Source organism: Podarcis filfolensis, assembly GCF_964270895.1.
Source record: "Podarcis filfolensis genome assembly, chromosome: 17".
In the NCBI taxonomy this organism is placed as follows: domain Eukaryota; kingdom Metazoa; phylum Chordata; class Lepidosauria; order Squamata; family Lacertidae; genus Podarcis; species Podarcis filfolensis.
Genome location: NC_139621.1, coordinates 32,596,825 through 32,621,410, shown reverse-complemented (window position 1 = coordinate 32,621,410; position 24,586 = coordinate 32,596,825). Strand labels below are relative to the sequence as shown.

Below are 24,586 nucleotides of genomic sequence, written 5' to 3'. Positions count from 1 at the left end.
TCCGTTGTAAAATATTTTATTGATACTTTAGCAAAAATTATACAAGGGATGAATAACTGTAGAGGTGGCATGAAAGGGAAATAAACACAGCAGTTTTCCGGGAGATTAACATAAACCTGGCATGGATGAGATAGCCTCTACTTCTTCATGTGCAATATAGAATCTTTAGAGCTCACAGTTCAGCACTGTCTCCTGTAAATAAATAAATGCAGTAGGGTTATGTTTTCTTTGAAATGAGAGAACTGAGAAACTCTGTGAATTCCCTTTAAGCAAAAAAAAAACACAACAAAAACCCCAAAACATATTGCTTTAAGAAATATCTGTAAAAGCTCCCTAATAATAACAGGGACTTTAGGCTGCATATACAAAAGCATGATTTCTTGTCCTGACCTGGGACCTATTTGCAAGCAATACTGAATGTTGTGATAGCCAATGCTCAAGCATGCGTCTCCATTCCAGGCTCCTGCCAGCTCCTTTTACAATGTCCTGCAGGACTATAATCACTAAGGCAAGTGGGAACTATGAGTCCATCCTCTTGCTTTGCTAAGCTGGCCAGGAAAGAAAAGAAACAGCTCCAGACATGAGTGGGAGCCTGTTTCACCTTCTTGATGACTTTGCATTGTGTCAGTTAAAAACACACACCATATTTTCAGTTGTCTTGACATTTAAGAACACCCATTGAAACTCGAGTCAGATTTTCTGAATTCTTGTAGGAAATGTTAAAACATGACTGTACACGATATGCTACTAAGGTCAACAGGCTCACATTTTTTTATATCCAGTCACATGTTGACTTTTCATATTGGCCCCAATGCAGTAAAGTGCGCTCTCTCTCACACACACAAAAAACCTCCCTACCTTTTTTTGTGGGTATTTCCTGTAAAGAATTAACCACAGTAATTCTTGAAGAAGCTGTTGCCTCTCCTTTGGAGTTCAGTGCATGGCACTCATATTCTCCAGCATCATCCTTGCTCAAAGGGGATATCTGTTGAAAGAGAACCATGATAATTGGCTGCATCCTGGATACTTGGTTAATCTGAGCCCCAAGTCCATTGCAAGACAGTTTTCCAGATGAACAATTGGAACAACTTCAGTTTTTGTTGCAATTAATGGAAAGCATTTGGATATGAGTCTCTCACGCGCACACACATACTTACCTAAGTTAATAACGTGTAATTGTGGGCATGAGAATGTTTTAAAATGAAGGGATCTGCATGTCTCATATCTTTCTTGAAAAGATGTCTAGCAAGACCCTGGAAACAGTTCTGAAGGCTGTTCATCTCTAGATGGAAAACGTGTGTTCTCAAATTTATTTTTTATGGTCTGGATCCAAAAGTTCCCCATGGGGGCATGCTGGGTATTTCTCCTTGTGCAGGGGTGATTCTCCCACCCACCCCCACCAAGCGTACTGTTCCGCATCATCCTGACTCTCACACAGCTTTGGCAAGAAAGCATGGAGGGGGGTGTGAGTCTCAGTGGATATGTGCCTATTGTTCTTTAGATCCAAGCCATAACTTGTGGCCCAGCGTTCTGCTCTCCAGGCTTTTAATGCAATCACAGTATATAATGCACATTGAATCTGTAATCAGCAGCAAATTATTTACTTGAAATAGCAGGCATCCCAAATAAATGGCAAGTTCTACCTTCTGAAAGCCCCTAGCAGAGCTGGCTCAATGGGTCTCTCAGTGAAGTGAATTCCAATAGTGCCACCATACAAAGGAACACCCTGCTCCTAACCTAAAAGTTGTCAGAACCACCTTGGAAGGGAAATACACCCAGTTAGGCCTCACCTGAAATATCTCTCTCTCTCACACGCACACACTTACACTTTATTCATTTTATTTAACAAATTTTATGCTGCTCAATCGTCAAAAACTCAAGTGGTTTCTCCATTTGAACGAAGTTGAGCAAGATGTCAGAGGCCAAACTCCACTCAAAATAATAATAATAATAATAATAATAATAATAATAATAATAATAATATAATAATAATAATTATTATTATTATTATTATTATTATTATTATTATTATTATTATTATTATACCCTTCTGACTGGGTTGCCCCAGCCACTCTGGACAGCTCCCAACAAAAAAACCACAAAACAGTAAAAACACAGCACAACATCACACACTAAAAACCTCCCTGAAGAGGACTGCCTTCGGGCATCTTCTAAAAGTTTTGTGTTCTTTATTTCCTTGACATCTGATGGGAGGGCGTTCCACAGGGCGGGTGCCACTACCGAGAAGGCCCTTTGCCTGGTTCCCTGTAACCTCCCTTCTTGCAGTGAGGGAACTGTCAGAAAACCCCCGGAGGAAGACCTCAGTGTCCAGGCTGAACAATGGAGGTGGAGACGCTTCTTCAGGTATACTGAGCCAAAGCCGTTTAGGGCTTTAAAGGTCAAAACCAAGACTTTGAATTGTTCTTGGAAATGTACTGGGAGTAAATGTAGATCTTTTAGAACCAGTGTTATATGGCGCCTGCGGCCGCTCCCAGTCACCGGTCTAGCTGCCACATTCTGGATTAGTTGCAATTTCCGAGTCACCTTCAAAGGTAGCCCCACATAGAGCGCATTGCTATAGTCTAAGTGGGAGATAACTAGAAAATGTATCTTCCAAGGTTCACATTCATGCTGTATACCAGATGTTCAGAACCTTTTTCAGCCAGAGAGCTCTGCTCCCTTGTGGTAGGTGAGGGCCAGAGGCAAAGGCGGATGGAGCAGTGGGAACCTGCCCTTGTACGTTCAAAAGTCAGAGGTTTGTTATACAGTGGTACCTTGGCTGTCAAACTTAATCCATTCTGGGAGTCCTTTCAACTCCCGGAACCGTTTGAAAACCAAGGCACGGCTTCAGATTGGCTACAGGAGCTTCCAGCACTCAAATCGGAAGCCGCGTCAGAAGTTCGGCTTCCAAGAAACATTCACAAACCGGAATACTTACTTCCGGGTTTGCAGCATTTGGAAGCCAATTTGTTCAGGAGCCAAGCTGTTCGACAACCAAGGTACCACTGTATCTGGGGGTGGTGAACCTGTGGCTTCCTATATGTTGCTGGACTACAACTCCCCTGTCTCTTTTGATGACCGGAGTACAATAACTGTTGGATGGCCCCAGATTAGCAACCCCTGTGCTACAAGCAAGGAGGTGAATGTTCCATGGTCACGTGGACTTTTAGCAGGCCTAGAAAGGCACAAACTCACCCACTCACTAGACACAGCCCCAAGGTGCCACGATCTGTCCCAGCCCTCAGTCTGAACTGCCTCTTTCTTCCCTGAAAGACGCTGCCACTCTGTCAAAATGCTAGTAATAATCACAGGGAGACCCCCTTAAAATTAATGGACCTAAGTTAGTCATGTCTAGTAATGTAAGTGGGGACTAACGATGGATACAACCTGCTCTAATTAATTCAACTGAAAAGAGAACAGGCACTTACCAATACCCAACCAGTCACTTCATGTTTCTCAGGACCACCACGAGTCTGGATGGCTAAGTTGTCCCGATCTCCTGGAAGAAGCTCCATTCTTTGGACGCCATATTGGCCTTTTATTATCTGGCAGATGAGGGGAAAGTCTTAGTGTTAAAGTTCCCCCGCTCCAATTGCCTCTGGATTATCCCAATACCTTAATTTCCCAGAGTTTAAGATAGTTGGAAGTTTTACGCATTTGGAGGAAATATAATTCTATGGGAAGAATTCAGCATTGCAATTAAGGCCACTGCTATGCCAGGCCATGCATATTGCCCTGTCAAATGGAAAAATCCCTCCCTCTCCTCCTCTGTGCGCTGTTCCAGGGGTGCTCTTGACCCCCAATTTCAGCAGGGAGGCCCATTGTGCAAGTGGAAGATCTTGTGATGGGCTTCTGCTGGCAGGACCAGTTACCATATTTTTTGCTCTATAAGACTCAATTTTTCCCTCCTAAAAAGTAAGGGGAAACGTGTGTGCGTCTTATGGAGCGAAAGCAGGCTGCGCAGCTATCTCAGAAGCCAGAACAGCAAGAGGGATTGCTGCTTTCACTGCGTAGCGATCCCTCTTGCTGTTCTGGCTTCTGAGATTCAGAATATTTTTTTTTCCTGTTTTCCTCCTGCAAAAACTAGGTGCGTCTTGTGGTCTGGTGCGTCTTATAGAGCAAAAAATATGGTAGTTGATTCCCACCCGTGGCTAGCAGCCATGATGAACAGGGTGCAGCTACTAGGCAAAAGCACTCCTGGCCATGGAGATGACCTGAGCATTCAGGAGCACAGCTGGACCCCAGCAAGTTCCCAGGGTGTAAACCTGGTTCTTCAAGGGCTACTGCTGCTGCCCCATCCCAAAGGGACAGAATCCCTAATCATGCCTAAAGATATCTCAGAAACCTGGGAGGTTGGATAGGAATTGGGAACCGAGAGCCTCCAAACACAACGTGCAGACTCTTAGCCACCTCAAAGAAACCAAGAACGCTTTTGTTATCTAGTTTGAGCTCTCCTGTCTTCCTCTCTAACACCCGCATGGCTGCAGACCGCAGCATGGGCGGAAGATCGCGAGAGCACTTGCAACGTTATCTCCGTGTTTCCAAAGCACTCAGAATCTGCTTGAGCTCAGAAGGAGGCATTCCTTAATACTTGTGCCTCTTCCCTACAGAGGCCCTAATATGGTAAAGTGCAACAGAGCTGGTTTTAGAAGGATAAACAGGAACGAAACCCAGAAAAGGTGCTGGAAAGCAAGGCACGGAGGGCGGGGGGATCTTTTCTACTTATCCACAAACTGCACAATCTCTTGGTCACAGAGTCGGTAGCTTTGTTTTTGCAAGTAACTGTTGTTAAAAAACCTCCCCCTCAAATATTTTTATCAGTTGTCATTATAGCAAAATACAAATAAAAAAAGCGCTCCCCTTTCAGTAATCTCAATTATGCTTGCAGAGCTCCGAGGGAGTGTTTGACTTGGCAACGCATTTGGATTTCCCCTCCTCCAAGCCTCATTCTTATTTTGTCATGTTCCGTCCTAATCCCTTCTGTTTATGCATCTGGAATGCCTTTATGGTCACCTTTCTCAGTGGTTAATTGCTCAAAACAATACCTTTCCAATTGTCTAAATTCCCCTGTCCTCCTCCTGTATCCCTCCATGTGTCAAAATTACCTGTCAAGGTTAGCACACAAAGTGCTCTTGCAGAGGACACAATCCACCAGGGCTTTCTATGCAACGGCACCCAATGGAATGAATCAATGGGAGCTGGGGGCAGGACATATTGGTGGTGCTGCAGATCTTGGGAGAACTTGGCAGTGCTCTGGTGAAGCACTTCATTGATTTCAGCGGATCGTTTGCAAAATTAACATCAAACGTCACTGACCTTGTTCCAAGTAAGCACTGGGGTTGGGACGCCAATGACCTCACAGCTCAGGAAAATCTGGGCCCCAGTCACATTCCAGATGTCTTTTGGGGGTGTCACAATGGATGGTCCTTGAAACAAGAGGAAGTCAGAAAGTCAGGCAACGCAGGCAGGAATTAACAGGATGAAGGACAGCCATACCTTGGAAGTTGAACAGAATCCGTTCCGGAAGTCCGTTTGACTTCCAAAACATTCGGAAACCAAAGCGCGGCTTCTGATGGGCTGCAGGAAGCTGTGAAAGCCCCATCGGACGTTCAGCTTCCAAAAATAATTCACAAACCGGAACAGTCACTTCCAGGTTTGTGGCGTTCGGGAGCCAAAACGTTCGAGAACTAAGCTGTTTGTTTGTTTGTTTTTAGATAGATAAACTTTATTTGCATTAGCCAATGGCCATGGCAACATAAAACAAGCAATACAGTGGTACCTCGGGTTACATACGCTTTAGGTACAAAAAGCTATAGGATTTCAGCAGGGAGCGGCAGGAAATGAAGCAGTAGGACAACCTCAAAACCTTTGCAAGTGTAAACATTATTGAATGTGGGATCAGAAAAGAACCACCAGGAGCCCAGAATGCACAAGAAAAAGGATATCTGGAGGGGCCCACTGGCTTACAATAAAAATAAGGCACACACATCTAGGCAAACAGGGGAGGGGGGGAGAAGGTAGAGGAGGAGGTCCTTTGCATAGACCAAAATTAAGAGGAGCACCAGAGTCATAGAGTAGCAGAGCTGGAAGGGACCAAGAGGATCATCTAGTCCAGCGGTTCTCAACCTGTGGGTCCCTAGATGTTGTTGGACTACAACTCCCATCATCCCCGAGCTCTGGCCTTGCTAGCTAGGGGTGATGGGAGTTGTAGTTCAACAACATCTGGGGACCCACAGGTTGAGAAAGGCTGATCTAGTCCAACCCTCTCTCAGGTGGCTAATTGCCATGGGTTGGCCGGACAGTATCCAGCTTCTTGAAGGAACTATTGCTTGTCCAGCTTCAAGGGTCAACCTCATCCAAACAGCAGAGATGGGAGAGCAAAGAGGGACAGCTGTTTCCTGTTTGCGAGCTCCGCTGCGTCACTGGTGTAATCGGCAGTACAGTCTTGCCTCTGCACGATCACTCTTTGTACAAGGGAACGGCCCTCTGGTGGCTTCCAGAAATGTCAACAAGACATAGAAGTTGCTTTCCCTCCCCCCCGATAAATAAATAAATAGATATAAATTATATGAAATTCAAAGACTATTTAGCTAAATATGCTAAGACAATTTAAATAGAAATACTCGCAAATACCCGATAGGCTTAGGATTTAAGTATGTGATGTTATAGAATAATATGTTTAAAGTTAAAATGAAATGTTTTAAAAAGTTAACATGAAAAGAAAGAAAGATGTTAAGTGATTAATTTTATGAAAAATCTGTTTTGGAAAACTGTTACAAAGATATACATTGAAACTCAGCCAGGGGGATTTGAGGAAGTCTCTTAACAATGTTACTAAGACTGGATAATGTACAGTTAGGATTTATGTTAGCTAGTTTGTTTATGAATTTTGGAAAATCAATAAAAAAAATATTGATAGATAGATATTGATAGATAGATAGATAGATAGATAGATAGATAGATGGCAATATCTCCCTAAGAAACATTTCCTTGCTTTTAAGGTCTCCCCCGCCCCCGGTAAGGGAGATTATTTCCCCCTCCTAAGCTACTGTGTTACTCCTAATGGATGAACATTGCCCATGGATTTCAAGTGAAAAATCTAAGAGAGTCCTAGGAGAAGTGGGGGGGGGGGAGCTTTTCGCAGTGCTCCAAAGTTTTATTTAGCACGAAAGGCCCTGCTGGATTTTAGATCACAGGCTAGAATCGCGAGCTTCTTTCTTTGGCTAGGCAGAGTTGGCTGGGTTGTGACCCTTTGTTCTATTTCCCTCTGTTTTAGCGTTGGAGAGGAAGTGGGTCCCTTGGGGGCCGTAAGTGCCATGGGAAGAGACAGACCTTCGGACTCAAGTCAGCTACAGCAATCTTCGCGAGGAAGCGCTGCCAATCCAAGGCATCCAAAAAGCACGATGTCAAGACAGACCAGGGCTGAACAGCTGAGTGAAAGATATTGTTATACATTCACAGTGTGTGTGTTTGTGTATGTGTGTGTGTGCAGACCTCCTAAACCAGGCATGGCCAAACTTGGCCCTCTAGCTGTTTTGGAACTACAACTCCCATCATCCCTAGCTAACAGGACCAATGGTCAAGGATGATGGGAATTGTAGTCCCAGAACAGCTGGAGGGCCAAGTTTGGCCATGCCTGTCCTAAACCCTAGGAATTAATAAATGGTAGAATTTTGATGATTTGGGACGTGAAGGGAGAGATACAAGCTGCAGAGGAGTTCCTGGGCTAGCCTATGCAAAAAACAAAACAAAAAACGACCTGGCCAAGCTAGTGCCAATAATAATAATAATAATAATAATAATAATAATAATAATAATAATAATAATTTATTTATACCCCGTCCATCTGGCTGAGTTTCCCCAGCCACTCTGGGCGGCTCCCAATCAAAACAGTACAGCACAGCATTAAATATTAAAATTTAATATTTAAATATTAAGAAACAATACAGGGCCATTGAGGGCCATTGGTAATGCAAGAGAATTGAATTCCCCTCTTGTCCTCAGGTGTGATCAGAGACTGAGGATTGGGAAGGCTGCCAGTGTAACTGGGTGTGAGGTGACAGGAAAAGAGAGTTTTGAGCAAGGGTTGCTGAGAAGAAGAAGAAGAAGAAGAAGAAGAAGAAGAAGAAGAAGAAGAAGAAGGAAGGAGGACTGGTATCCATTTTGGGCAGGCTGGCTGAAGGCTGGCTGGGAGAGATGCCTTGGACTTCAGTGCTGCATTTCTGTGGAGGAACAAGCCCCACTTGAGATGACCATGCTGTAAGATCTGGACTCCCTCTATGCAGACTGAAGGTGTCAATAGGTGAATAAACCATATTTCTTAAAGCTACAATGGTCCCCCACTGTGTCTCGATTATCCAAAGGAACACACACCCTGGGTGAGTGCCTGGAACCCCATGGGCTCTTGCCCCCGCTTGGCAGAGAGAGGGGGAGGACCCAACTTTGGTAACAAGACATTTATTTATCTCTGTTGCCTTGTATGATCACAAGGAAAGCCCACGATCCACTGGACAGCCTTCCCATGGCAGAAAGGAATTTAGACCTGAAGGGACCCTCTGGGAAATACAAATATGCAATCAAAAGTCTGGGAAACACAGAAATTCTCAGGATTCTACAGTGGAAATAAGTGCCTTTTGCACAATGAACACTGAACCTACTCTCCCTCCCTTCACCCCCAACCCAGTTTCGTGTGCTCTTTCTAACCACCCTGTAATCAACAATTCAGCCATTGATCTTCATGCAACACATACTTGGAGCTAAATATTTTTGCTGCTGATACTGCTGATGACGACGATGGACAAATATCAATGTGATAGTTTGCTAGACTGGACCTGCAGCTATGAAGGCCAATGCTAGTATGAGCCAAGACACAAACAGGTAGCCCGTGAAGATGTTGTGAGCTAAAAGTTTGAGGCTGACAAAAGTCTGCTTATGTTTATGTATTTTCTATGTTATTGGTAAAATAATTAATAGAGGGGAACCCCTTAGTCAGTTCCTGCACTGCCTTGGGCAACATGGGATGTATAGATTAGAATTCCTTTCTACAGAATTGCAATTAAATACACAGACTTTGGAGATGGCAACATATGAATGGCAGCAAAAATCAGTGCTGGATTTACGTATACGCTAAACAAGCTATAGTTTAGAGCCCCACTCTTTTGGGGCCCCCAAAAAAATTTAAAGGGAAAAAAACTGAATGTACATTTCCAAAATATGATAAAAAACAAAATAAAAGCTACATACAGCAACAGTGTTTTGTGTTGTGTAGGCTCCTATGATGTAAGTAATGGGCCCCGCCTGCTAGCCTGCTCCCTAAAATATCACTGGTTTGCTCATTTCTATATACAGTGGTACCTTGGGTCTCAAACTTAATCTGCTCTGCAAGTCTGTTCCAAAACCAAAGCTTTCCAAAACCGAGGTGCACTTTCCCATAGAAAGCAACGCAAAATGGATTAATCCGTTCCAGACTTTTAGGGCCCCATTACCTTCAGTAGCTTAGGGCCTCATCAAACCTAAATCCGGCCCTGGCCAAAATGAACAGTGTGTAATGAAGGCTGTATACTTTGTTAAAATTGTTTTTTAACAATGCAAACACCATTACGTGTGGGCCCATCATCCCATGCATTAAAAAGCAATGTTGTCATCTCCATGGGACAGGAAATGCCAATTATAGTTTGTGTTTCTATGGAACAGTTTCATACACTGCAGGATGTCAGTGGCGCACTTGCATCCTGTTGTACGCAGTGTCACAACTTTTGAAAGGCTGCACTGTTCTACAGACGCGGACCACTCCCTTGCAGGACACAAGAAACGCAGACAGAAACTCATTGGCTCCTCTGACATCTGGCTTGTAAGTCTGGCTGCCTGTGTCTGACAAGTGAGCATCTCACGTCAATGTTTCCTCATCTGGATTGCACCTTCTAAGAGAGCTATAGTCTGTCTTTTAGTAAGGTAAAAGGGACCACAGAGCCTAGGACTTGCTGATCAGAAGGTCGGCGGTTTGAATCCCAGCAATGGGGTGAGCTCCCATTGGTCGGTCCCTGCTCCTGCCAACCTAGCAGTTCCAAAGCATGTCAAAGTGCAAGTAGATAAATAGGTACCGCTCCAGCGGGAAGGTAAACGGCGTTTCTGTGTGCTGCTCTGGTTCACCAGAAGTGGCTTAGTCCTGCTGGCCACATGACCCGGAAGCTGTACGCCGGCTCCCTCAGCCAATAAAGCGAGATGAGCGCCGCAACCCCAGAGTCGGCCACGTCTGGACCTAATGGTCAGGGGCCCCTTTACCTTTACCTAAACATTTTATTAAGTGAAGCTTCTACCATCTCAAAACCCCCACTATCAAATTTATTGAATAGCTAGTAGGGTCCTAGCGCCCAGTGTGCAAGCAATAACACGTGATAATGGAAAGGACGTGCATCTTGAACAAAGTTTTGCAGCTGTAATTGGCCCAGTGCAAAACCAAAGTTTCTGTGCTTGCAAATTTGCCCCATCTAGGATGTTGAATGGACGTTCCTAGGAATCACTAGCAGGTGCTGCAAACCTTCTTATTTAGTTCTAGGAACTTCTTCCTAGGAGTCTTTCGCTGCAGATTTCCAGGAGGAGTGGTAAGACGCATTTGATCGAGCACCTCTGACGGCTGAAGTCAGAGAGACTGCTCCCAGCTTGCTTATTCTACAAGCGATCCAATCTGTGGGAACTCTTCCTAGTTTTCATTCCAGAATCACAGCCGCCTACTGCAGCACGCAGAGCTATCATGTGAGCCACGAATAAGAAGCAGCGGGATTAATATGCAGGGCCTCGTTGCTGTCAAGTTGTGTTATGGCACCTGGGAGGTCGGGGCAATCAAAAACGCCCTTCTCATATTAGGCGTTTCCCACGGGGAGAAATCTCTTCATCTGCAACTGATTATAAAGTAGTTTGTCTGAAAACAATGTCAGCTGGATTTACAGAGACTTGACAGGAGTTCTTCCTCGTATACCTTTTTTTATTTTTTAATACTCTGCCGGATGTTTTGTCTCAACAAAAATGCATTAAATGAGTAAAAGAAAGAATCTTAACTCCCACAAGAAGCCTGTGTAACGGGCAGCGTTCCAAAGGACTTGGTTCAGCAAAGGTCACATGCAGGCTTTCCAGAAAATATTTGGAATTAAAGCACATGTTTATTCGGAATTAAAGCCCATGTTTGGAGGATTACTGGAACTGAAGCCCTGTTGCCCTGAGTGACCAGACATTCGCAGCATTGTGAAACATGGGGGGGGGGTGTCTTCTCAAAGGTTATATCTTTTCTCCACCCCTCCATCATTAGGCTAACACCACAGAGTTGCATGTGAGAAGTTAGGGAAGAAGTAGATGGAGTTGGGGGGGGCAGAAATGGGCAACCAAGATGCAGTGTCTCCCCTATGAAGAAAAATTGCAGCGTTTGGGATTTTATAGTTTAGAGAAAAGGTGAGTTAGAGGTGAGGTGATAGAAGTTTAAAAAATTACGCATGGCATGATGAAAGTACAGTGGTACCTCGGGTTAAGAACTTAATTCATTCTGGAGGTCCGTTCTTAACCTGAAACTGTTCTTAACCTGAAGAACCACTTTAGCTAATGGGGCCTCCTGGTGCCGCCAGGGGATTTCTGTTCTCATCCTGAGGTAAAGTTCTTAACCCAAGGTACTACTTTTGGGTTAGCGGAGTCTGTAACCTGAAGCGTCTGTAACCCGAGGTACCACTGTAGATAAGAGATACATTTTTCTCCCTCTCTCATAAGATTCTTAAGGCCAGTTTCCACTTCTTCCCTCCCACCTCCAGAGCCGTACCCCAGGGGCGTAGGAAGGGTGGTGGGGGGGGCAGACTGCCCCGAGTGCCCTCACTGAGGGGGGTGACATTCAGCGCACCGCCCGCCCACGACTCCCAAGCCTACCCCGAGTCGTCAGGGTAAGGGGTGCAGCTGTGCTGCTTTGCCGGCGGCATTCACATCAACTGATAGGAAGCGCCTACACAGGGTGGTGAATACAGCACAAGACGTTATGGGCTGTCCTGTGAATCCGCTGGATGAAATAGCGGAAGAACGTTGCCTCAGGAGAGTGAGGAAAATTCTCAGGGATGATTCACACCCTCGCTGGCACTTTCTTGATCTCCTGCCCTCAGGCAGAAGATATAGAAGCAGGATTAGCCGCACCAACAGGGTAAAGAACAGCTTCTATCCGTGGGCTGTTAGGCTGCTGAATGAAAAGACAACAGGGCAACTGACTTTTGGGTTTGGTGAGTGTGTGTCAGTAAATGAAGGGAATTAAGACTAAGAGAGCTGAGTGGGGGGTGCTCGTGTAATCTCACTGTATACAAGCTGTACAAGTGACAATAAAGTATTTCAGTTTCCCCCTTCCCCCTTTGTTTTGACAGCTTTGGGGAGGCTTGGGAGTGGTGGGAGAGCGGCACACCGAATGTCTGCCATGGGCGGCTTGCTCCGTCCCCAGCTGCAGGCCATGTGCGCCACTCCGGGCACCCGAGTGGCTATCCTGAGCCTGGGAGGGCACCCACCGCGCCACCCCCCCTCGGGAGCACGCCTGCCCTGGGCAGCGTGGACATATGCTCCTCCGCTGCCCTACCCCATTCCTGATATCCTAGAAGCTCCCAGGTCCAGGCCATTGTTTTGGATTTTTAGATTTTCCTGCCTATCAGTTTAGGAAGTGAAAACAGGGCCACCCAAAAATGAAGCAGTGGTTTCTGCATCCTTAATAAAGTCCCAAGGCACGCATAAAGCATTATCTTGTTTTTGGGTGGCCCAGTATGTCTTCCAAATTGATAAACACTTGATCACTTGCGTTCGCTATTAGTATACGGTAGGTTATGTTTATATGTGTGTATAGGGAAAAAGTAAACAGAGAGAGGTGCTGTGATTCAGACTTCTTTGGTAAAAGTATACACTGCACTCAAGCAGCTCAGTGGTCCAACCAGTGCTATAAAAACCGTATCTAGAAACAGCTGTGTAGTTAAAATGTTTAACTATGCTTCCCTCAAAGTCACTGCATTTTTATCGCCTCAGAAAAGAAAATAGGTGCAGCTCTTCACATTAACATTCCTAGCCGCTATTTGGGAGGTAGCTAGAAGTTGCTTGGATGTTTTTGGCTAGGAGTTCGCTATTTCTGAGTGCTCTGCAGAGTCTTCTTGGGTCAGTTAGCACTGACTATATATGCTTACTTGCGTTCCACATTCTCACCCTATATAAGCAGGTATTCCAAAAACTCCAAGAAGTCTCTTGTAGTCACTAGGAAGCTGACCCAGCAGTTCGGATTACCAAGGGAAACGGAAAGTCTTTCACAAGGTCCCTTGACACATACCTAGAAAAATCTCAGGCACCTGATCTCATAAGCCTCAGACAATCAAAATGTTCTGCTGCCAGCACTGTACTGGTGTTTCTTCAACAGGCCCTAACAAATAACAGATCTCCAAGTTCAGAAAACAGTACAAGACTGATATCAGGGGATAAAATGTGCAACTTCTCTGCTTACAACCTATGTATTTTGCTTCCTCTGAGCCAGGGGTAGGCAACCTAAGGCCTGGGGGCCGGATGCGGCCCAATCGCCTTCTCAATCCAGCCCGCGGATTGTCCAGGAATAAGCATGTTTTTACATGAGTTGAATGTGCCCTTGTATTTAAAATGCATCTCTGGGTTATTGTGGGGCATAGGAATTCGTTCATTTTCCCCCCAAAATATAGTCCGGCCCACCACATGGTCTGAGGGACAGTGGGCCAGCCCATGACTGAAAATGGTTGCTGACCCCTGCTCTGAGCCCTCTCCTCCAAGCCTTACAGGACATCTCTAGCCTGTATGGTCCCGCCTCCCTACATTACTTTGATCTGAATGTTCCCAGGCCACGCATGAGACTGAGCACAGCAAAACAACCAGCAAGTCTTTAATGTCAATTAGCTGCAATTGGAAAAGCTTAAATTTCACTTTCCAGAAAAATAGTGGGTCACTGGGACGGGGATACTGAAAGCCCCCCAAATGGACAGAAGGTGCCATCTTCAAAGGTGAGAGAGGGAGAAGAAGTCATGCCCTAAGGAGGGCAAGCCTGGTACATTCCCAGACTTATTGACTATAAAAACTGGCACAGTTCCATTGTCATGACAGCAGGGTAAAGAATAAAATCTCCCCAATGGAAATAACAAGGATATTATGCAAGGGTGGGTACACTTTAAGCCAGTGTGAAAATATTCACCTTCCAGCTTCAGAAACAGCTTCCCTCAAGCAGAATGTGGATTATGATAATGCCCTCTGTTAAATGACAACAACTGCCCATGGGGAATCAACCAGTCTAGTGAGTCACAAGTTCCTCAAACCTGGACTAAACATTCTTTAACATGTGGCCATTCCTGGTAAAAGCATCTTCCTCAAGGACTAGTTTCTGAGAGCTCGGTGACATATTCCCAGAGTGAAAGTTGCTTTTTTTCAAATTCATAGTCTGACAAGCAACTTATAAAGCAAGCAAGCAATCTCTCACAAAAAGAGGGCCTGTGCAGTCCCATTTGCCACACTTCCTGTGGAAAATATGCACAGCGACAGAAGTTCCAAAATATCTTTTTAACCGGACCCTTGAAAGGAGACCTTTGCCTGACCCTCTGGGCTTTCACTGCACACAAATGTCTAACCTGCCATGAACTGTAGATAGTTCTTTCCACTGCAGAGATCAGAATAAATGGTCATTGAGATAAATGCTATCCTTCCAAGGATGAAATATCCACATGCACACTATTTTTTATGTATTAGGCAAACGTGGAAAAAAAGGATAATCAACCAAAGTTGCCAAAAACAGAAAAACAAAACAAAAACAAAACAGGATTGGGAATAAACTGCTAGAACAGTGAAGAACAATGCGTCTTGGGCACACATTGCATGGGTTGGCTGGCAACCCTGACCAACGTGCAACTGCACATCACTCACAGATGGTTTGAGAATTATTGCGATAACATCTCACACAAATGGCTGGATTCTGTATCACGAATTGATGTGCCCTTCTGCTCTGAACCAAAGGCAGACCTGAGTGAGTGGTTTGATGCAGGGATACCAAAGAAAGATGTCAAAAAACACCAGAACAGGCACTTCTAGTTCTTTATTAAAGAAATGGTGACTTGTCTGCGCCCAATCAAACGCTCATACATCCTTTATGCATGAAGCAGCCTGTCCCTTTGCCCAGAACCTCCTATCACAACTGGCTGGTGAGCAGTGTTAGAAACTGAGATATGAAAGATAGGAGCTAAATGGCACCTTAAATCTAGGTTATGGGCAAAACAACAGAATGTCTAGGCGCGCTTTTTTAATAACAGAAATACAAAGCCAAAAATGAATGAACTGCCTCTAAAATATCATGTTCATTTCTCACACGGTCTAGTCCTTCCCTTGCCCACCCTCCTAATATTCTTCAGAGGTCTCTTCTCCAGTCTTCAGAGAGTAGCTGGAAGTGGAGAGGCAGAAGAAGGTCCTCCTTTCCTTCCACTCTGCAGTTTTAATCTGAAATCTTAGGCGCAGTACTGCGCCCAGAGCTCAGAAACTGCTCGCACTAATGAAATTCCCTGTCACAAAATGGGAGTTTTGAACACTGTTGTTGAGGCCACAGGTGGAAGCTATCCAAAAGTTCTTCCCTCCCTGGGCCAAGAGCCCGGCATCCTACGGTCCACAGATAAGCACAACCTCAAAGCAAGCCTATTAGCATATATCAAAGCAAGGAAACATAAACATCTCTGAGCTCCTTCTAGCAATCAACAACCAATTATTTTGGGGGTTATCTTGACTACCAACATGGCGGCTGCAGGCCTTCCAGAACATTTCACTTCAACACAGCTTCCTCAGCTATGAAGACCACAGAGAAGTCTATAGCAGTGACCAGAGAATAAATGACCACTAGGAGGAGAGCGGAGAGAAGAAACACCATAGCAACAACACCACCGGATGTCTTCATCTGCCCCAGGTGCAAAATATCTCTGTCCTGCACTAGTCTCCACAACCAGAGCAGGTGCTGCAACCTTCCAACAGCTTGACCTCACCCCCAAAGGCACACTCCTCCATTGTCTCCTGTGACAGATGGATGCCAACAAGCTCCCCCCGTCGTGCCCTGTTTTCTATAGTCAGCTTCCCCACAAATTAATGGTCCTCTCCAAACAACTGCATTTAAGTCCCATTCCTAAGCAAACTTTCTTGGAGGGAAACAATGCCATTCTTTTACACAGAAGAAAGCACCTCTAATTTCAAGGCAGCTTATTTGCCAATAAGTATATTTATGACTATGGGGTGCAGGTGGCGCTGTGGGTTAAACCACAGAGCCTAGGACTTGCTGATCAGAAGGTCGGCGGTTCGAATCCCCGCGACAGGGTGAGCTCCCGTTTCTCGGTCCCTGCTCCTGCCAACCTAGCAGTTCGAAAGCATGTCGAAGTGCAAGTAGATAAATAGGTACTGCTCCGGCGGAAAGGTAAGCGGCATTTCCGTGCGCTGCTCTGGTTCGCCAGAAGCGGCTTAGTCATGCTGGCCACATGACCCGGAAGCTGTACGCCGGCTCCCTCGGCCAGTAAAGCGAGATGAGCGCCGCAACCCCAGAGTCGGTCACGACTGGACCTAATGGTCAGGGGTCCCTTTACCTTTACGATGACAAATGAAGAGCCAGGATTCATGTCACAACTTTTAAGAGTGTTGCTTAGGATTGCAACCACTGAAACACCCCCCCTCCCATGGTGCATGGGGCTGAGAAGGCTGACTAAATTAATAGAAGGTATGGGGAAATCGGAAGACATCACCAAGGAGAAACGACGAAAGGTCTCCAGATCCACAAATTAATCAGTAGTTTATTTATTTAGCAAGATTTATTTACCAAAAATATATCTAAAGCATCTTACATAAAAGGTAAAGGTTCCCCCTAACCGTTAGGTCGTCGTGGACAACTCTGGGGTTGCACGCTCATCTCGCTCTATAGGCCGAGGGAGCCAGCGTTTGTCTGCAGACAGCTTCCGGGTCATGTGGCCAGCATGACTAAGCCGCTTCTGGCGAACCAGAGCAGCACACAGAAATGCCGTTTACCTTCCCGCCGGAGTGGTACCTATTTATCTACTTGCACTTTGACGTGCTTTTGAACTGCTAGGTTGGCAGGAGCAGGGACCGAGCAACGGGAGCTCACCCCGTCGCAGGGATTCAAACCACCGACTTTCTGATCTTACATAATAGAGTGTAAAATATTAGAAAGAATAAAAACTAACTTTAAAACAGTGGACATTTATCAAAATATAGATAAAGTCAACAGTTTTAAGAACAAACATACAAAACGAAATTACATGCTTGGGAAGGCTTGCCTAAATAAATAAGGTTTTAGCAGGCATATAAAGCAGTGAGTACAACACAGGTACTTGCCTAATATTAATCAGGAGGGAGTGCTAGAGATCAGATGCTGCCACACTAAAAATATCGATTTCTTGCAAGTGTGGAATTAATGTTATACAGCACTTGTAAAAGTGCTGGATCACCAGATCTAATTGATCAAGTGGCCATATGTGAGACGAGCCTTCAGTAAATCAGTTCCAGTAAATTGGTTCGGTGCTGATGATATTCGCCCAAGGAGTCTAAAAAGAACTCAGCTGTTAAAATAAGTGAACTTGGTGACTTTTGTATATAATCTGCCTGCAGAAATGGATAAATGGAACACCAGAAAACTCAACTCCCAAACAAGTCCTGCGAACAGCAAGGCAAGCAGGGTGAACTCAGGAGGGGGAAACAGAAAAGACTATATATATATATATATATATGAAGATAAACCAGAGGTGTCATATCAGGTTCTGCCTAGGGAAAGAGTGCAACTTACCATAATTCAGACTGGTTTGTATTCCCGCAGGCTCTATTATCTTTCCATTCTGAAAATTCGGCAGTGCTTAACCTCCAGATATTATGAATGTTTTGCTAGCAGAACTGCTTTCCCTTTGCTGTTAGCCTCATTAGCACCAAGTCATGGGAAGAACATCAGCTATTTTGGCATTTTAAAACTAGGACAGCTGGACAGCTGGAATTCAAGGATGGACAAAAAGAAGCGTTCTTTCACACAACACATAATTCAGTCAGGGAATTTACTGCCACACAACGTGGCGAAGGCCACAAGCTTAAAGGGCTTTGAAAAAGGATTAGATAAAATTATGGTGAATGGGCCTGTCCGTGACCATTAATCACAACAGCTGAATCAAACGTCCATGTTCAAAGGCAGTATATCTCCAACTCAGCAGGGGAAATGTTGCAAGAATTAGTCATGCAATAATTTCTACACAACACGTTCTAATGCATATGCCTTGTTCATGGTAGCTTCCAACAGTTAAGAGTAACATAATCAAACAACAATGCCAAATATAGTAAAGGTAAAGGTACCCCTGCCCGTACGGGCCAGTCTTGACAGACTCTAGGGTTGTGCGCCCATCTCACTTAAGAGGCCGGGGGCCAGCGCTGTCCGGAGACACTTCCGGGTCACGTGGCCAGCGTGACGAAGCTGCATCTGGCGAGCCAGCACCAGCGCAGCACACGGAAACGCCATTTACCTTCCCGCTATAAAGCGGTACCTATTTATCTACTTGCACTTAAGAGTGCTTTCGAACTGCTAGGTGGGCAGGAGCTGGGACCGAAAGACGGGAGCTTACCCCGCCGCGGGGATTCGAACCGCCGACCACACGATCGGCAAGTCCTAGGCGCTGAGGTTTTACCCACAGCGCCACCCGCGTCCAAATATAGTAGAGACAAGTAAAACAATCCCCCGTTTTTAATTGACTGTCTTGTTTTAATGGCACTGTTTTAGTGCGTATTTTATTTATGGATATTTATATTTTAATGGTTTGTGTGATTTGGTTTTTATACTTTGTAAATTGCTTAGAAGCCTATTTTGGCATTAAGCAGTATATAAGTATTTATTAATACAACAGCAACACCAACACCACCACGTGATGATTTAAATCCATCAACTACCAGGCCAGGCAAAAAAGCCTGCTGGAAAGAAAACGTCTTCGCTCACAGGCGGAAGACCATCAGACAGTGGGACACCTGAAACTTGTGAGGCAAGATCTTCTACAATATCGGTGCAGCCACTGATAAAAGCCCTGTCTCTCGTAAGTACCAGCCGTCTCTCCACCCACTGGTGGGGAGAGACAGCAAAGGCCTTTCCTCCCCTTTTCTTAGGGAGCGGACAGGATCAAAGAGGAGGAGGGCAGTTTATGACCCTCCAGGGGTCTCCATCAAGCCCTCCAGGTCTCTCTATCTGGCCCTTGATACTTTCTTCGGGCCATACACCCCTCAAGTTGTTTTTGCCTGTCTGGAATGTGCTCTTCAGCTCTGATAATGACTCTCCCTTGCCTGGACGGAGAAGGGTGTACAACTGTGTAGAAACTAGCCTACTATACAAAGGTAAAACTTAATATCCTATGCTCCACCCACTTTTCCATCTAGCTCTGCCTACTACTAAAATGGAAAATTGACCAGAACGTTCCCTGGCGTGGCTTTAAAAGGGCCAGTAGTTTGAATAGTGCCTGGAAGCGACCTGCCAACCAGTGCAGAACCTACGCAGGTTAGGTATAATACGGCACCTTCTAACCTCCTGGCAGCCACATGCCAGACCCTCCAAGTGTCCCTATTTTCCAGGGACACCCCTAGATTTACAGAAGCTGTCCCAGCTCCTGATTTGATCCCAGAATGTCTTACTTTTCCTTAGGGCGTCTTTATTTTCATCAGAGAAATGTTGGAGGGTGTGGGAGTTATGCGACCCCTGAGCCAAGGAGATAAGTAACTATACAACCTTTAGAAGACATCTGTATCATATGTGGTGGGACTGTAGAGAAGTTTAAAAAAACTGGGAAATGATATATAATGAATTGAAGAAAATGTTTAAAAGGACATTTGTTAAAAAACCAGAAGCATTTTTGTTAGGGATTGTAGGAGAAGACCTGCCAAGGAAAACAAAGAATTTATTTATGTATGCAACAACAGCAGCAGCAAGAGTCTTGATAGCACAAGGATGGAAGAATGAGGAAACCCCGACAAAAGAACAGTGGCAAGAGAAATTGATGAACTATGCAGAACTGGCTAAACTGACATACAAACTGCGAGACAAGGACAACTGTGACTTCAAAGAAGAATGGGAACTTTTCACAAATTACTTAAAAAGACAACAAAATGAACTGGGCTCCTTGGCAGGTTTTGAATAAACATACACAAATTTATTGATTCATAACATGGTAGACATATAATGTGAGGATTTGTATAATTTTATAACATGCAGAGAATAATATGGGTTGAGAAATCAGAGAGAGGAGCTGAAGGAAGCCTCGAGGGGGAGGGTGGGTTTGAGGGAGGGGAAGGGGAAAAATAATGAATATGATATGTTTTGATATGTTGTTATGTTGAAATTGCTAATAAAAACATTAAAAAAAGAAGACAACTGAAAGCAGCCCTGTGTATGGAAGGTTTTTTTAAAAAAAAAAGTTTAATGATTTATTTTGTTTTTATATATGTTGGAAGCTGCTCAGAGTGGCTGGGGCAACCCAGTCAGATGGGGGGGATGAGTAGTAGTAGTGAAAATAATAATAATAATAATAATAATAATAATAATAATAATAATAATAATTTATACCCTGCCCATCTGACTGGGTTGCCCCAGCCACATAATAATAATAATAATAATAATAATAATAATAATAATAATAATAATAATATTGAATAGGATGTCCTATTATCATTGGAGAAATGTTGGAGGATATAATATGCTGGACCAATTGAAGCATCTGGTGCCTCTGCCAACTTAACCCCCTGAACAGCAATGGCAATAAGCCAATCACGATGTAACTGAGGCATGCATCCCCACAGCCAGGTTGGTCTTGGAGCCTCCTTTACCTCAGATCCTTTTATCCCCACTTCCTCCCATCTATGGCCACACTCTGCTTTAAAGAAGCAGACCTGACGTCGCGTTACTTTATAAAGGAAGGGAGCTGCAGCTTCACCGCACAGCCAAGAAACTGCAGCCCATCGCCGAGAAACTAAGAGCAGGGCTCCTTTCCAAGGCTCCCACACAGGCCTCAGTCCGAAAACAAACAAATCGAGTGCTCTCCCCCCTGACAGCGTTCTGGGAAAAACAGCTTGGCAGAGTATGGCGCCTGCACTTTGCATCTGAACATAGCCACTGATTTCCACCTCTGCTCTGAGGGCTGGAGAAGCAGAGGTGGCTGGAGGGCTTAAAGGCAGGCCTGGCCATAGAAAGAGGGGTGGTCCGTTCCTATACAACACCGGTGGGCCAACTCCCAAGAGACTGCATTCTAGAGTTAAAAACTGGCTGTGATCTACCCCCTTTTGAGGGGTTCAGGTCAAAGTTGTTTTTAGGGTGGGGATAAGCCCCGTTTTTTTAGGGTGCCAAAGTGGTTGAGCTTCTTTGAGGGGAGCCAGAGATCTACCAGTGATCTACCACAGACGTCCAGTGATTTACCGGTAGATCACGATCTACCTGTTGGACATGCCGGCAGTATACAACATAAATAAAAGGGTATAGAGGCAAGGAGTACAAAAGCAACAGACATAGCATCTCTCTTCACCAGGATCTGTCTGCCTTTGCCTTCTGAATCTCTTCTGAATCAGCAACCAGGTAAACCACCCTTTGAATTTCCAATAATAATAATAAGCACATCACCCTGGGGCATCATGGGAAAATAAACTGGTACCAGCTGGGGCCCAGTGCTGAATGGCAGTCACCGGATTATTTTTAAGGGGAGCCCACAACGGCAGACCCTGCAGAAGTAACAAGGAACTTATTCCCAGGTGCGTTTATAGGATTACAGCCTGATTCAAAGCCATGAAACTCAGTGGGTGACCCTGGGCAAGTCATTTCCCCTTCCCATTTGCCCGAAGTTCATTGCTGGAAGTGCAATACACAGTCATAATTCAGCTGTGGGTTAAACCACAGAGCCTAGGACTTGCCGATCAGAAGGTCGGCAGTTTGAATCCCTGCGACGGGGTGAGCTCCCATTGCTCGGTCCCTGCTTCTGCCAACCTAGCAGTTTGAAAGCACGTCAAAGTGCAAGTAGATAAATAGGTACTGCTCCAGCGGGAAGGTAAACATGGTGTTTCCATGTGCTGCTCTGGTTTGCCAGAAGAGGCTTAGTCCTGCTGGCCACATGACCTGGCTCCCTCGGCCAATAAAGCGAGATGAGCACTGCAACCCCAGAGTCGGCCACGACTGGACCTAATGGTCAGGGGTCCCTTTACCTTTATTCTTACCCAACCCAGCTCAATGGGGCTTATTTGCAGATACTACAGTGTAGCTACCATATAGCCCAAACCTATTCATGTTTCTTCAGAAATAAACCCTACGAAGTTCAGAGGGGCTGAGTTTTAAAAGTGAGACTCAACACTTAGGATGTGTGTCTTTCACCCAATGGCTTTAAAAGAGGACTAGGCAAACTCATGGCTTAAACTTTGTGATTAAAATAACTAAGAAAAAGATACTGAGCGATAAACTAAAACTGTTAAAAGTTAATAAAAAGCTGATAAAACTAGTAAAAACTAATACAAACTAATAAAAACCGCACAACTAACGCGGAGCTCAAATCAATGCTTCCTCTGACAACGCCATCTTGGCTCCTCTCCCCAAACTCATGGAAGGTACCTGGCTGTCGTCAGGGCTGGAGGCAGTATGCCTGCGATTGCCTGTTAGAATCACAGAATTGTAGAGTTGGAAGGGACCCCAGGGGTCATCTAGTCCACCCCCCCTGCAATGCAGGAATCTCAACTAAAGCATCCATGTCAGATGGCCATCCAACCTCTAGTTGTAGCATAGGAGCCAACTCCTAGGGGCTGAGGTCCCTTTGCCCCCCATAAAATATTTGAGGGGGCCACCCCTCCCTCAAGTTGATGGGATTAGTAGTAGTAGTAGAATTTATACAATGCCCTATACCCGGGTGGTTCACACATTTTTTAGTTATGAGACGTTTTTAATTTTTTAAAATAACAATAAATAAAGTTTAAATTGTCATCCAGCATTACCCAAGCCCTGAAACTTCATTTCGAAAGCCGACTAATCAACAGGTTCTCTCGCCTACCATTAACATGTCCTGGGAGTCTACTGAGCAAACCTGAGCACCCTCCCCCCAGACCCATGTTAAGTTCCATATAATTGGCTGAAGTACAGTGGTACCTCGGTTTACAGATGCTTCAGGTTACAGATGCTTCAGGTTACAGACTCTGCTAACCCAGAAATAGTACCTCGGGTTAAGAACTTTACTTCAGGATGAGAACAGAAATTGTGCAGTGGCAGCTGGAGGCCCCATTAGCTAAAGTGGTACCTCAGGTTAAGAACAGTTTCAGGTTAAGAACGGACCTCCGGAACGAATTAAGTTCTTAACCCGAGGTACCACTGTAGTCATGCCTTCTGGGGGATAAAGCCCAGCTGTGTGTAAGTGAAAGTGGCATTCCAATGGTTTGTGCGCGCGTTTTATGATGATGCGAGGCTGGGCTTACCTGCCCCACAATGTTTTACAGTGGTACCTCTGGTTACATACTTAATTCGTTCTTGAGGTCTGCTCTTAACCTGAAACTGTTCTTAACCTGAAGCACCACTTTAGCTAATGGGGCCTCCTGCTGCTGCCGTGCCGCCAGAGCTCGATTTCTGTTCTCACCCTGAAGCAAAGTTCTTAACCCGAGGTGCTATTTCTGGGTTAGCGGAGTCTGTAACCTGAAGAGTATGTAACCCGAGGTACCACTGTATTCAACTTGGGTTGGCACCACTGATTTGCTGGGAAGCACAGGTCCTGCTGGGGGGCTTTTTACAGGCATCTGAATGGCCGGAGCCAGTTGGGATGCGGGACAAAACGGTCCGTTGGTCGGATCCACCCAAAGCTGTTCCCCACCCGCTTCCTCCCAAGCCATGGGCGTAGCCGGGGGTGCAGGGGGCAGCTGCCCTCCCCATCGAGTAAATAATAATAAAAAGTAAGCAATTGCATTGCCAATAACTCTGTTCTGCCCCCTAACATAAAGGCTGCCCCCCCATAAATCCTGTCCCAAGCGGCGCCCCCTACCTTGCTCGCAAGGCCCCTTGCTGCGCTGCTCGACGGGGCGCCCGCCGCGGCTCTGGGCGCGCAAGCTGGCCGCCCGCAGCTGGCAGCCGCTGGGGTAGGTGAGCCCGTCGCTGCCGCACACCGGGTAGCGGCTCTTGCAGGCGCACACGCCCGGCTGGCCCTTGCGCCGACGGCGGCACTCCAGGCCGGTGGCGCAGCGGCCCCAGCCCCCGGCGGGCCCGGCCGACGGAGACCCGGCGCCGCACGCCTCGCCCTCGCCCCGCGCGCACTGCCAGCAGCACCCGCAGCCGTCGCGGACCTTGCCCAGAGGGCAGCCCCGGGCCGGCAGCGGCGGGCACTCGGAGGACGGGGCGCACGGCGGACAGCCGGCGGAGGGCGAGGGCTCGCCGAGGGACGCGGAGCAGCAGCAGCAGCAGCAGAAGGCCAGCAGGAGGAGGCAAGGCGGCGCGGAGCCGAGGCGCGACATCGCGGGGACGACTCGACGGGCGGCGGCTGCTGCTGTTATTCCCGCTCGGAGCTGGCGCGGGGAATAAGCG

The 24,586-nt window shown here is 45.9% G+C and overlaps 1 protein-coding gene across 2 annotated transcripts; it reads right to left on the bottom strand.

Annotated features, from left to right (window-relative positions):
* Nucleotides 1-24,586, bottom strand: IGFBP7 (insulin like growth factor binding protein 7). Of its 2 annotated transcripts, none has more exons than XM_083593983.1 (5): nucleotides 24,051-24,586; nucleotides 5,317-5,426; nucleotides 3,429-3,545; nucleotides 851-985; nucleotides 1-185 (listed from the first exon to the last, which is right to left on the bottom strand). In XM_083593983.1, the coding sequence occupies exons 1-5, from the start codon at nucleotides 24,514-24,516 to the stop codon at nucleotides 180-182; spliced, it is 834 nt and encodes a 277-aa protein (XP_083450109.1). In that variant the 5' UTR covers nucleotides 24,517-24,586; the 3' UTR covers nucleotides 1-179. The 2 variants fall into 2 exon arrangements, with proteins under 2 accessions (XP_083450109.1, XP_083450108.1); XM_083593982.1 differs by having other exon boundaries at nucleotides 1-192; nucleotides 859-985; nucleotides 24,051-24,576.

Coding starts and splice junctions, on each gene's coding strand:
- IGFBP7 (XM_083593982.1), bottom strand. CDS start 24,516: ATGTCGCGCCTCGGCTCCGCGCCGCCTTGCCTCCTCCTGCTGGCCTTC. Junction 3,546..5,316: donor CAGTGCTTACTTGGAACAAG/GTCAGTGACGTT, acceptor CTCATCTGCCAG/ATAATAAAAGGCCAATATGG. Junction 986..3,428: donor AAGTGACTGGTTGGGTATTG/GTAAGTGCCTGT, acceptor CTCTTTCAACAG/ATATCCCCTTTGAGCAAGGA.